The 13,686-nt window shown below is 45.4% G+C and overlaps 1 protein-coding gene across 2 annotated transcripts; it reads right to left on the reverse strand.

Annotated features, from left to right (window-relative positions):
* Window positions 1–8,831: 8,831 nt before the first annotated feature.
* LOC149871195 (olfactory receptor 4S2-like) lies at window positions 8,832–13,361 on the reverse strand. Of its 2 annotated transcripts, XM_090034872.1 has the most exons (2): window positions 12,466–13,361; window positions 8,832–8,877 (listed from the first exon to the last, which is right to left on the reverse strand). In XM_090034872.1, exons 1-2 carry the CDS (start codon window positions 13,359–13,361, stop codon window positions 8,832–8,834), a joined length of 942 nt encoding a protein of 313 aa, XP_089890998.1. The 2 variants fall into 2 exon arrangements, with proteins under 2 accessions (XP_089890998.1, XP_089890999.1); XM_090034873.1 differs by lacking the exon at window positions 8,832–8,877 and having other exon boundaries at window positions 12,438–13,361.
* Window positions 13,362–13,686: the final 325 nt, after the last annotated feature.

The following is a 13,686-nucleotide window of genomic DNA, read 5'->3' on the forward strand; positions in this document are numbered from 1 at the left end:
CCTGACCCTACAGGGCAACAAGTCCAACTTCCTGCTCAGTGCAGGACCATCATCAACTATATCACTCCATCTAGGGCTTTGTTGAACAGGGCCTTAAAAACCTCCCAGGATGGAGATTCCACCATCTCTCTAGGTAACCTGTTCCAGTGCTCTACCACCCTCCTAGTGAGAAAGATTTTGATTAATATCCAACCTAAACCTATCTTGCTTCAACTTGAGACCATTGTTCCTTCTTCTGTCATCTCCACAGAACAGTCCATCCTCTTTGCAACCACCCTTCAGGTAAGGAAAGTCTTTTATCAAATCCCCTTCCAATCTTCTCTGCTGCAGCCTAAATAAACCCAGTTTCTTCAGTTTCTCCTCAGAAGTCATGTGCCCCAGCCCCAAAATGACTTTCATTGGATTCCACTGGACACTTTCCAACATGTCCACATCCTTTATGTAGTGCGGGGAAGAGGGGATGAAAAACTGGACACAGTACATGAGATGTGACCTCACCTATGCAGAATAGAGGAGAATAATTACTTTCTTAAATCTTCTGGCAATGCTCCTACTAATACCACCCAGTATTCTATTAGATAGAGGTGTATGAAAGCCCATATTTGATTCAGATTTGTTGATTCTGAATTCCAATCACTGTCTTGATTCAGTTTGGCGGAATCTGATCTGAAGATTCAGTGCTGATTCAGAGAATCAGTGATTCATCTATAGACACAGCTTTAAATGTTTTTTCTATATGCCTCAAGGTACAAGGCACGGCTCATGAATTTTGCAATGGTGGAGCGGATGGAGCAACCCACAGGAGCATGGTGGGGCCCACTGCATGCTCAGCGGCAGACCCAGAAGTATACTGGAAGTACTTCCAGTCCACTTCCGGGTCCACTACCGAGCACACGGGGGGACCCCAGCTGCCTCCCCAGACCCAGGAGGCACCAGTTACCGAGCTAGGGGATGGGGTGGGAGGTGCCTCCCATACACTCCATGGTGGACCTGGAAATGGACCAGAAGTACATCTGGTCAACTTCTGAGTCCTCCGCTGAGCAGGCTGGGGATCCCCCCACGCTCCCATGGGACACTCCATCTGCATGACCATCTTAGTGTTCATGAGCTGCCTGGTACCTTGAGGTATGTGGAAAAAAACATTTGAAAATGTGTCTATGTCCAAATCATTAAATCTCTGTGAATCAATTCAGAGGGTTCCAATTCAATTTGGAGAGATTAAAGGGTCTCTTGATTCAATTTGGATTCAAAGATTTAGCTGCCAAATTTGGCCAAATGTCCACCAAATCAAATCAGTGACCAAAGCTTTGCAGAGAGCTACTATTAGCTTTCTTGGCAACAAGGGCACACTGTTGATTCATATCCATCTTATTGTCTGTAACCCTCAGGCCTTTTTCTGTAGAGCTTCTGCCTAGCCAGTTAGTCCCCAGGCTGCAACAGTGCATGAGATTCTTCCTTCCTCAGTGCAGCATTTTGCAGTTGTTCTTGTTGAACCTCATGATATTTCTTTTGGCCCAGTTCTCCAATTTGTCTAGGTCACTATGAATCCTAGCCCTACCCTCCAAAGTATCTACTACACTCCCCAGTTTGGTGTCATCTGCAAACTTGCTGACGGTACAATCCATCACATCTTTCAGATTTTTAATTAACATATTGATCACAACTGGCCCCAGAACCAACCTGTGGGGCACAACACTTGACACTGACTTCCAACTGGAAATTAAGCCATTGATTACTACCCACTGAGTTCGACAATCTAGCCAGCTTCCTATCCACCTTACAGTGCATTCATCCAACCCATGCATACTTCCTCAGCTTGCTTGCAAGAATTCTGAGAGACACTGTATACAAGACTTGCTAAAGTCAAGGTGCATCATATCCCAGCTCCATAATTGTGGAGTAAGGACAAGTTGTCCCTAGGAGTTGCCTGCTGATCAGAGGGCCAGGGTTGGAATCTCCCTGCTGTTGGGGCAGGGGGGCATTGTCCAAGCCTGGGCCTTGCCACTGGAGCCCAACCCAGCAGCAAACACCTTCCTGGGCCATGGAGGAATCACCCAGCCCCTGCTCTGTTCACAGAGCAGAAGCTGGGAGCTCTCTCCTCACAGGGAGTTCCCCATCCACCCTGTAGCTGGCTGGGACCTGCCCCAGGCTGGGAAAGTTTCCAGCCAGCCCCAGGATGCATAGAGAAGTCTTCATGTGTGGCCTAGAGATGGCTGGGAACTGCCCCAAATGGGACACTTCCCAACTAACTCTGGGCTGCATATGCAGACATCCCTATGTAGCCTTGGGCTGGCTGGGAACTGTCCCATTCTGGGGAAGGTCTCAGCCCTGAAGCTCTTTCCCAGCCTTATGCCCCAATCCAGTGATTGAGGCATGGGGCTTGAGAAAATCTGTGGAAGAGAGGCAGGTCCCAGCCCTCTGCCCCAATCTGCTGGTGCGGCAGTTAGCTGTGAATCCCCAGCTGGACAACGAATCTTCATCCAACCAGGAGCTCACTTCTGTCTGCCCCACTGGTGGTTCTAATGCCATTCTCTTGCTGCTCTTTCCAAGCCCTATGACCCTGATAAGGGAGTTGGGGCAGGGAGACATTGCCCCAGCCTGGGATCCACTACTGGAGCCCACCTAGGCAGCAGGCAGTTCCCAGGGCCAGGGAGCAATGTCCAAGCCCTGCCAGAAGACAGGTGTCTCCTGGCCCCATTCTCCCTGCTGCCTCCTGGTCTGGCACTTTGGGAGCCTGGAGCTCCCCCGGGCTGCTGCAGGGGGCTGGGGGAGTAAAATGGAGGCAAATTTTCTCCCTAATGCCTGCATTTGTAGACTTCTGCCCAGGTCTCATTTACTCCACTGTAAATTCCTGCAGAGTAAACACATCCAAAAGCACTTGCATGTATAGACATATCCTGTTTCTATTCTCCCTGTATTCAGGATGGGCAATTTATTTGAGGTAGCAGAACAAGCCACATGTCTGCCAAAAATGAAGGGAAAATAATAAAAAATTACATTGACTGAAATCACAATGAATAGCAACATTTTAACCAAAAAAGAGTAGACTTGGACCAAAAGAATGGAAATTGAACATGTCACTCAAGAGATGTTAGAATATTACCTTATACGTAATATGCATTGATGACATATATGAATAACAGAGGCACTACATTTTGTCTCTACTGTGTTATTAAGTCCCTTAGGTTTGATCCACACCCTTTGAAACACAAATATTTAATTTCCTGCATCATTTTTTGAAGTAATGGAAGTCCATTTTAGATAATTGTTTCTTTAAAGAACATTTTTAAATGGATTTAAAGTTTTTAAAACTTTAAAAAAGTATTTAAGGTTCATGACCTGATGAGATCTAGGGATATATCATTAAATTATTTTCTGAACCAAAAGATTATTCCTTTTGATGGTGTACTGTTTCTAAAATGCGGTATACTGACAATAGAATTTGCATGATGGTTATAAAACTTTTTCTATCATTTATGTATTATCAGTAAAGTTTGGATATATTTTTCTGCTATTTTTTTTCCCCAGCAAAAATCCAGATTCAAGAACACAAAGATATTTCATGAACTGATCTCAGTCTTGTTGAAGTGTTTGCTGAAATAAAGAAATACATACATAAATAAAGTAAATAAAATTAAATGTGCATTCTGTCTTTGTTAAAACAATGAAATATTTTGTCTTTCTACTTTGATATATGTTTGGACTTGTAACAATTTATCACTTGCTTTATAAAAGCCTTAAGAATATGTTTAAAGCTGTATTCTGGGAAAACAGTCACTTAGATTTACCAAGTAATATTTCTGACTTTTCTGCTAATTGAAAGTAACAGCAACAAAAACAACACCAATTATAGTAATTACAACTTCTTTTCTAGTAGAAAAAACACAATTCTATTTCTTTGATTTTCTAGAATTTCCAATATTGCCATAGCTCTGCTTTTAAACAAAATGAGTGCATATGGAATGTCCTGTGATTTTAGTAGGGCAAATATTAGAAGTTTTTGGAGGGGCATAGAAGGAGAGCAAGGGTGTCCCTTGACCTTTTTTATGCATTCAGGGATATGCAAGATGGAAAGCTTGTTCTAGTTGGGAAAGTGAAAACAACAGTGTGATCAGCAGGGGAGAGGATATCATTTGATATATGAGGGACTCTGTGCATCTGTCTGTACTGACCCTACCATCCTGATAAGGTGCCATATCTGGACATTTTCAATGGATATATGGTTATTTGGAATAACCAGAAAAGTGAAAGTTATTTGATAAATGCTTCACCCTTCAAGAATCTTAAATTGATATGAATTCAATTAATTAAATTTCCTTTGTGCTACAAAAAGATTTTTATGAATTGATATAGGTTGACATTTTTAAGTATGAAAAAGAAAAAATGAGGGAGAGCTGAAGCAAGATGGAGAGGTGTATGATGATGGATAGATGGATAAGCAGACACACACATAAGTTTTTATAGTATATGTGCCCATTTTATGTGACTTGGATTGACATATATTATAAACTAAAACATTGAAAATTAAAGAACATTGCTTATTAAAGGATGGGAAAATGCTATACTAAAACAAGATTGAAGAAGACATTATTATAGTTACCTGGAAGATGATAAGTATTATACCATCATGGCTTCAAAGCAGGAGTGAAGCATTCCAGTCACATCGGCAGTAAGCACTAACAGAATGCAGAGATGTTCTGAGTACAGATGTTCTGTAGTATTGTCAGCACCAAGGAATCCTTTCACATCTGCAGCTCTCCCAGCTCAGAAAGTCTCAGAGGCCACTTATGCTTTTAAAAGAAACCAATAGGAGAACCTTTTTCTGTCCTTCATTTTGGGAAAAGCTGTGTCTTTTGCCTGTGCAGTTATATGAGAAATAACATCAAAAAATCATGTAGAGGTAGCTTGTCATTTCCCTGGGTAATGATTTCCCAGAAGTATTTTGAATCTTCTCATTTGCACAGAATTGATAAAGAAGCAACTGAACTAGGCTTCTTTGGTTATGTAATATAAGCAAACTTTTAATACTGCATGAGTTACTTTTCTCAACACACATTTAGTTATATGTAAATCCCTTCAGCTTCTCACATTTTCCTTGTGGGTTACAGGCTTTTTATCCTGAGCAATACACAGTCTATATTTAATTTCATTTCTTGATACCTTCCTACAAAACAGAGGGTGCATCTACACATGCATTTCATCCAAGATCAGTTTACTTGTAAGTAAACTACTGGTGAGCAAATACTCCCGTGCAGGTGTCTACCCAGAGACATGGGAGAAGATTTTCTGTTCCTAGTAGCAAACTGCTGCCACTTCTTGCAGCCCTGCAATGGGCCCCTAATGACATCAGAAAGGAGCTTGAGTCTCTGGCCACATGTGCCAGGAGTTGGCAACCATCTTCAAAGCCAGCCTCTTCTCTGTTCCCTGACCAGCCACTCCCTTGGCCAGGAGCACAAACATAGTGCAAGGGCAGCACATGGCAGATCTCTACTTGTCACCCCTTTCTCCCCACACCATGGCTGCTGCAGCCACTGCCACTGGCAACAATGACTAGTGCCCTGAACTCCTGCTGTCCACTGTGCTGGCCCTGTTGGCCCCTCGTGCCAATTGTCAGCTAGCCCATGGATATCTGGGCCTTGCCAGCTCCCCATGTGCATCAAGCACCTGCCTGGGCTTAGTGTGGCATCCCAGGGCCACCACTGTTGCACTTGTGCCACCAGGACCCCATCCACCAGGCCAGATCACAGCAAGGACTCTGATAATGGGCTCCAGGATGCACTTGCAGTCCTGAGTCTCCGGCCCCACCACCTCTGGACCCACTTAGCCAGCCAGGACTGGTAGCTTCACATCGCCCAGCAGACCTGTGGTGACAAGCACTAGTTGGAGGCAATAAGGATGACCCAGGCCACCTTTCTGGATCTTCTGGGGCAGCTCTATCTGCACATGGACAGGCAAAACACTGCCATGCAGCTGCCCTACCCTGCACAAACAGAGCCGGCCCTCGCCCAGCTGAAGCTGGCCATGCCCACCAGCCTCTGCTATGTCAGCCCTCTCTTTGGCATGAATAAGGCCACTGATGGTGGGTGGATGTTCAGGAGGTGTGTATTACCTTCCCAGCTGTACTGTATCCATGCCCTGGTGGGCTGCACCTTCAGCCACCTGAAGGGATGCTGGAACACCCTCATGGCCCACCAAGGACAACATCCCCTGGGTCATTGTCACAGCCAGTGTGCTGCATGACATCTGTGAGGTCTGGGGGAGCTGTTTCACAAGCCCTGGGCAGAGGAGGTGTGGTGGGTGGAGGATGCCTGGAAATGGGAACACCAGCTACAGTGACAGAAACAGTGGTGGGCCCCTTTGGTGAGGCCCCAGGTGAGCTGCATACCTGCCAGTGGGGTCCGGGGCACTGGGTGTGAGAGATGCTGGCCAAACACCTCCTCCTGCACTCCACACTCTAACCCTGCTGGACCACTGTCCACAGAACTCCCAATCCCCTTCCCAATCCCCACCACCATGAACACTTCAGGCACGTCAGAACAATAGTTTTTATTTCACTCATATCAAACAGCTCTCACTCCCATCTCCCTCCTTCCCCAACAAACAGATCCCCTCTCTCCATTCCTCCCCAACACCAGAGCCCCCTCCACCCACAAAAAATACAACACCCTCTTCCAAGTGAAAACTATTTATAGGTGGTGGTTTTGTGCCTGCCATCCTGGCACAGGAGGTGCATGTTACAGTAAGCCTGGTGGGTGAGGGGCTCACACAAAGGCAAAGGCATCCAGTGGCACCCTTTCCTGGGCTGCTCCTTTTCTGGGAGCCAGTGTCTAGGGCCAGCAGGGCACGCATCCAGTCCTGGCCCCACTGTAGCAGATCTGGCTCGATACCCATGTAGAGCCAGGTTGAGTTGCAGACCTGGAGCCAGGCAGAGGTGCTGGGTGGTAGGGGGTCTGGGTTGGGGGCCAGGGCAGTGGCTCCTGGCTGGTGGAGGCAGTGCTGGACCTCCATCCTGGCCCATGGCGGGAGAGGTCCTGCTTTTTGGTGGTGGGTGGCTTCCAGGGGGAAGGCAGGGCTAGGTCTGGGGGCCAAGCAGTGGGTGAAAAGAAGGCAACCATGATCACCAGGACCAGGATAGTTTCCAGCCTCTGGTGGTCATCCTCTGTGGCATTAACTTCCCTGCCTATGACTGTATTCTGTTGTAGCAAAACCCCATTATTTTTTTTTGTAAAATGCATTCCCTCCCCTTCCCCCATTTCTGACTTTCTCTCTGCCCTCCCCATCCCTCATAAGTGATTTCAAATAGTACTAGGTAAGCTAAGTTCTTATATACTATTATTGTAATAAGCCCCTTTTTTATATATTGTAAATAGTGTTCTGTTATGTTTGTATTAATTTTTACTGCTTTATATTCTATTATATTGTATTCCTATCATTTGTGCATTTATTTTTATTGTTTTATATTAATATTGTATGGTTTAGGCTTGTGTCTGTAAAGTGATCTCAAGTATCCATTTCCATCTTGTTCCCAACTTGTCCCCATGCCCTGTTGTGTAAGTATGTTGCATTCTGTAACCTCTCCCATGTAAATTGGTTTTCCTTGAATTCCTGAAACAAAAGAGTGAATGGATGAGTGAAACACAATGATAGCAGGACCTCCTACTAAATCACCTCACCATCAAAACCAATACCTGGACCAACAACCCAGCCATTGGAATCACCCTCAATATTCAAGAAACAACAGATGAGGCAATCCAGCATTGTCTCAAGGCTACACATGCTCAGTATGAACATCTGGAGCCCTCTGGAACAGGGCTGACATTGCCTAGACATGCCCTCCACAGAGGAAATCATAGGTAGTCTGCCCCATAAAAAGGGGTCATGAAGACTGATTCTTGGGGTTGCCATCATCATCTGGACCAGACCTGCTCCGTGTCACACTGCCTATCATCCCAGAGGCCCTGCCAGTGACCCCCCTCTGGACAACACCTGCTGGAGAAAGACCCTGACTAGCCATCGATGACCCTTTCCCAGCCTGGATAGGTAGCTATCACCCCCATCCTCTCTTCAACCAAAGACTTGGACTTTGTTTCTCTTCCGTACCTGGACTCCACTAGCTTTTTGCACAGGCTATAAGGGGGAGTTCTACTGGGAAATAGTGGGCTTTACCAGTTCAGCCAGCAGTAGTCTTTGAACTATTTCACTCACCCCTGTCTTAGCTTTGGGTGTCAAGGAATAGGGGTGCACAAAACGTGGCTTTGTTTTTTGTTTTTTTAATTACTTTGTATTTTGTTTTTGGTGTTTTCCACATTTTACTTCAAGCAGACCCATGGTCAGTCTTTTGGTATGGGGACTTTTTTTTTTAGGGTTATTACTTTTTGGTGGGGTTTATTTATAATACAGTGGCTTAGGACATTGATTTTCAATATTCATAGAGGGTGTTGGGTAGTAGTTACTACTGTGGGGACTTTTTGCTTTTCTAATTTTACTATACATTTAACTTTCTTTCTTCTAATTGCTTTACCCCCTAATCTTTTGAGTTTTACTGGATGTTTACTCAGGAGGGAGGGGATGTTCTCATTGGAAAATGGTAACCTCTGCCCCAGTATTCATTAGAAACTACCTTGCTATCTTATTTTCTTCAATTTTAATTCGGGCAAAAAGGTACCCCTTGGAATCCCCAGGGACTCATTCCACCAGGAGCAAGAGAAGGGGTGTTTTTCGCCTCCCCTCCCCGGGGCCCCCCTAATTTAGGTGTAAATTCTTCAAGTCGGGGTAAAGCTCTACTGGGGTTCTGGGCTTCTGCCCCAAGGGTGGTGCCGAGGGAACAACTGTTACTGCACGACAATTTTTATCTTTTTTCCCAAGGTTATTTTTTTTCTAGAGTTTATACAACTCACTTGTGGGCTTCCTATTAATTTGCTTTAGGGGAATTACCTCTTTTTCTAGTTCTATTTAGAGCTGTTGGTGGGGAATTGTTTTTGAATTCGCCAACATTTTCTTTACTACTGCTACCTGTTTTAGTTTTGGGTGTTCCTCTGTTAAATTAATTAAAGTTTGCAAACTTTTTACAATTTTCTTTAGGGGACGGTTAGTTTAGGCATCATATTGTTGCAGCAGAAGACCCTGCAAGGGGCTTGACCCTTTGCGAAGGGTGCTTTTCTATGCAGTTCCAGTGACTGCAACCGGCAAGGGTTCCATGGTCATTTCCCCTTTTAAAGTTGCCTTGACAAATGCATTTCTGCTTAGCTGTCATACCGCCCTTGGATAATTTACTTATTTTGGTTCTATAGCTTGTTGATTTTTGGTTAACTCCTATGTGTCTAAGGTTCTTAACACAAATTTCATTAACTGGTAGGCATAATACCTTGACATTTTTAAATTTATTTGCTGGGAGGCCTGCTCTGACTTATTTTATTCTTTTGTTAATATTTGTGTTACTACTGCTATTGCCTCTTAGGGGGTGAAAAACCTATTTATTCCCTGGACCACTACTTGATCAGCTCACATGACCCAGGTCTCTTTTGCATTCTTTGCTCAGCTTGCCAGTTTAACTTGGAGATCTTCCAGCTTTCAGGGAGTCACCTCCCATTCCTGTAGACCAAACTGTCCATCCTGAGTTTTCTGCAACCTAGGCTTCATAACTGCAGTTACTTTTAACTTTGCAGGAGGGAAACTTCCCTCCTGAGGGGTCATCTCCTCTTTTGTTTCTGGAATGGGTAGGGCAGGTTGGTCCCCCTGCTCACTGAGTAGATCAGTTGCCATCACTTCTCATATTCCCCACCTGGTTCCAGATCCTTTGGAGGCTACAGAGTCCCCATCATTTCCCACAACAAAGAAATGGTACCTTCTAGTAACACAGTTTTCTCTGGCTTTCTGTCTGTCTGCCACTGGGCAAAAACTCCCTCCAGCGCAGTGAGGGACCTGAGGTCCTTCACCCCAGAGGGCGCTCATGGATGCACTTTCCTATTAAGTTTAAAAAGACTGGTTGTTTTTCCCCAGCACGTGAACATGTACTTTGCCCCTCAGATGCAACTGGCCAGGCAGCCTTCAAGGAGGAGTCTTTGTCAGGGATCACTGTCCCTGGTGGACCTAACAGACGCCACCTGCCACTTGCCTAGGGTGTCATCAGCTATAATTGGGGTCTCACACATGTACGTTTCACCTGCCACGACTTGATATTAATGGAGTTGGTTCAGATGCCTTCATGTGTGGTCCAATTATGAGTCTCCCCAGCATCTCACGAGGTCCCGAGTTTCTGAGGGCTCTGCCACCCCTACACCCTCGCCCGTTCCACCAGGTGGTGGTCAGCCGGCTGGTCTGGCCACGTATCCTTAGTTCCTCCCAGATAATCAACAAAAGAAAGGTCCAGCAAAGCAAACACAGCAACTGAGACGGCTCTCCTGTTCTGTGTAGCTGCTCCAGCTGTCTGCAGCCATCCTCCAACTCAAACTTGACCTTCGAGGGGTCAAACACCCCTTTGCTGGCTCTCTGAGAGCCCCTTTGTAGGGCTTGATGAGATTCCTTTTTAATAGCTTAAGTTCACTATTGGACTGTGCCCCTATTATGGGCAATACAGTACCCCAAAGTCAATAGTGGCCCTCTATTAGGGTTATTATGGTATCCTTCTCTTGCTGGGCTCAGCCAGCTCCCAGCCAGTAAACAAACAGTTCTACTCCCCGCAGGGGCCAGTAAACTGGGTTCCAAAACCTCGCTGGGGTTTTCCTCTCTGCCAGAGGCTCCTACCAGCACTCAATGTTGCCTTCAGTGTTCCCTGCAGTGTGCACCAGTGTGCTCCACCTCCACCTCCTCCTCTTTCTCCTTCTGCATTGTTGCCGCTTTCCGGTCCCGGAGTCTTCTTTATACCAGCAGGGAAAATATTGGCCCCTCCTTTCCCAACACACCTGGGTAAGGGGAATTTCTGCCAGGCTCCTTGTGGCTGCGGACCTGGGGCCACTGACCCTCTGCTTAGCCCGGGAGCCTTGGAGCCTACTGGCTCCTTCTCTCTCTCACAGTCTTTAGGCCCACATTCTCCACCACTTGTGAGGGTTCCCTCCCTTCCTTAGGGAAGGTGAGTAACCCACAGGTCACATGCCAAGGAAGAACAACCAATATAACTTTCTTTATTGGAAGAGGAAAACAAAAAGTACTCGCTAAATTAATAAAGAAGAAAATACCATACGTTAACTAAATACTAAGACCTTTCAAGCCACAAGCGCATTGGGCTGGAGGAAAGGCACTCCCCACTTTGCTCTAAGTTATTACTTAATGGGTCTTGGGAAGCCCACCCTGCATCCAGGGTGGCAAAACTACCTCCTTTATAGGGTTCTTAGACGTCTCCTCCCTGAAGCAGTTCCACTGCAGGCCTAGTTCTCATAACCTTTATACCTTTACTCCCGCCTATTCCCTTTGGATCCCTTTGGATCCTCCAATCACACAACAGCTGCTAGCCTTATCGCCTTTTATGGGTTAGAGCAAAGTTTTGCTGCATGCTGCAAAGCAGGGTCACTTTGGGCCATGCCGCAGTTCCCTTTTTCCAAAGGCATTATTTCAGGGCTTTCCAAAGCCGTCAAGTCATGCAAGAGCAGTTTCCCTTTCCAATATCAGCAAGTCAGCAGTCGCATTAAGTCATTATCCTGTGGCCTTCGAGTTCTGCAAAGCTGACCCCCACTTTGGGGTGTGAGCTTGGCCTCCTCCCAGAAGGCTCTTTGGGACAGGTCTCACACAGCCCCAGCTGAACTTTGCTCCACTTACGCCATGGGGCAACAGCTGCATGGGTTCCAACTGGGTGGGTGATCCCTGCTTCCCCCCACTGCCCTGCACTGTACATGAGTGGGCTCTGCCACAAGTATCCAGAGGCCCCAATCACCGCTGCTGCAGCTGGTGAGTGCAGAGCTTCTTCTTCTTCTTCTTCTTCTTTTTAAAGTGCTGGGACTGGGCTTGAGCTGGGCGGGAGATAAGGCTGGACAGGGCAGCCATGGGGGCTTGTTCTGTGGCTCCCCCCACCCAAGGAGAAGCAGGCACAGCTGGAGGAGCTGAGGGAAAACCTTCAGCCACCCAGCTGTGCTTGCCTCTCCACAGCTGATCTGAATCAATGAATCTCTCTGAATCAGCACTGAATCTACCGAAGCTGATTCAGGACAGTGATCCAAGTCTCCAAATTGAATCACTGTCCTCTGAATCAGCTGGATACAAATCTGAATCGAATACTTCCCTAGTCTCACAGGTCTAGTCTCTACATTTCATACAGTTTAAATATTGCAACTATCCCTATTACTATAGTTGCACATTAGCAGTATTCATAGGAATTTTTTGTGAAGTTTTCACTGCAAGACTAATAGTTAATAACATGCAAATCTCTTCTGTCTAAAACGGTGGTGAAATCTAGCTTGCCAAACAGTTTCTAAACATATTATTTCTACAATGTACAAATTTCATTTTTATTCTAAGTCCACTTTTTGGATCCACATTTTTCTTATGGCAGTTTTCACTTCTTCATTTCTTAAGGTATAAATCAATGGGTTCAGCATAGGGGTGAAGACAGTGAAGAACACAGAGACAGTCTTATCCTCTGAATAGGTTGTTGCTGGTCGTAAGTACGTGAAGATACATGGCCCAAAAAATAAAACCACTACAGTGATGTGGGAGGCACATGTAGAGAGAGCTTTGAGGCGCACTTCAGAAGTGTGTCTTCTCAAGGAGAATAAGATGACAATATATGATATAACTAACACAACAAAACAGGTCAAAGAAATCATCCCGCTGTTAGCAACAACAATGATGCCAACAATGTACATGTCAGTACAAGCCAATTTCAGCAAAGGGTGCACATCACAGAAATAGTGATCAATCTCATTAGGACCACAGAATGGGAGCTGAATGGTCAGGAGAGTCTGTATAATGGAATGCACAAAGGCCCCTGTCCAGCAAGCCAACACCATCCAACCACACACATGCCCAGTCATGATGGTCATGTAATGAAGTGGTTTGCAGATAGCAATGTACCTATCATAAGCCATCACTGTGAGGAGGAATACCTCAGTACCACCAAGGAAATGGCCAAAGAATAGCTGTGTCATACAACCAGCAAATGAGATGGTTTTCCTCTCAACAAGGAAGTCTGCAATCATTTTGGGAGCTATAGATGTCGAGTAGCAGATGTCCACAAATGAAAGGTAGCTCAGAAAGAAATACATGGGGGAAATCAGGCTCTGGCTGCTCTTAATAGTGATAATGATGAGCAGATTTCCAACTACTATAGTTGTATAGAACAATGAAAATAATACAAAGCAGATTTGTTCTATCTTCTTATCCTGAGTAAGTCCCAGTAAAACAAATTCAGAGACATTATATGCAGGTTCCATGTGATCAGTGCATATAGTCAGTATTAACTAAAATGATAATTCACCTGCCAAGACACAAAATAAAGAAATGAAAAGTAAGCAGCTATTCAACAATGATGACGGAAATACTTGGCGTGTCTACACAAGACCCTGCATCACTGTAGTGACAAGCTACACCAATGTAGCTTGTTACTACTGAGACACAGTATTTGTAAGCACAAACGATGATGAGGATGCTACTGTGCAGTTAGAAGAAGCTTTGCCTGTATAGTTTATTGCTACAGTGACATAGCATCTAAAAATAACTGTGCATCTCCGAATCTGTGCAGTACCAGTGGGTACTGAG

This window comes from Crocodylus siamensis, chromosome 2 (assembly GCF_052110815.1).
Source record: "Crocodylus siamensis isolate JL-2025a chromosome 2, ASM5211081v1, whole genome shotgun sequence".
Lineage (NCBI taxonomy): Eukaryota > Metazoa > Chordata > Crocodylia > Crocodylidae > Crocodylus > Crocodylus siamensis.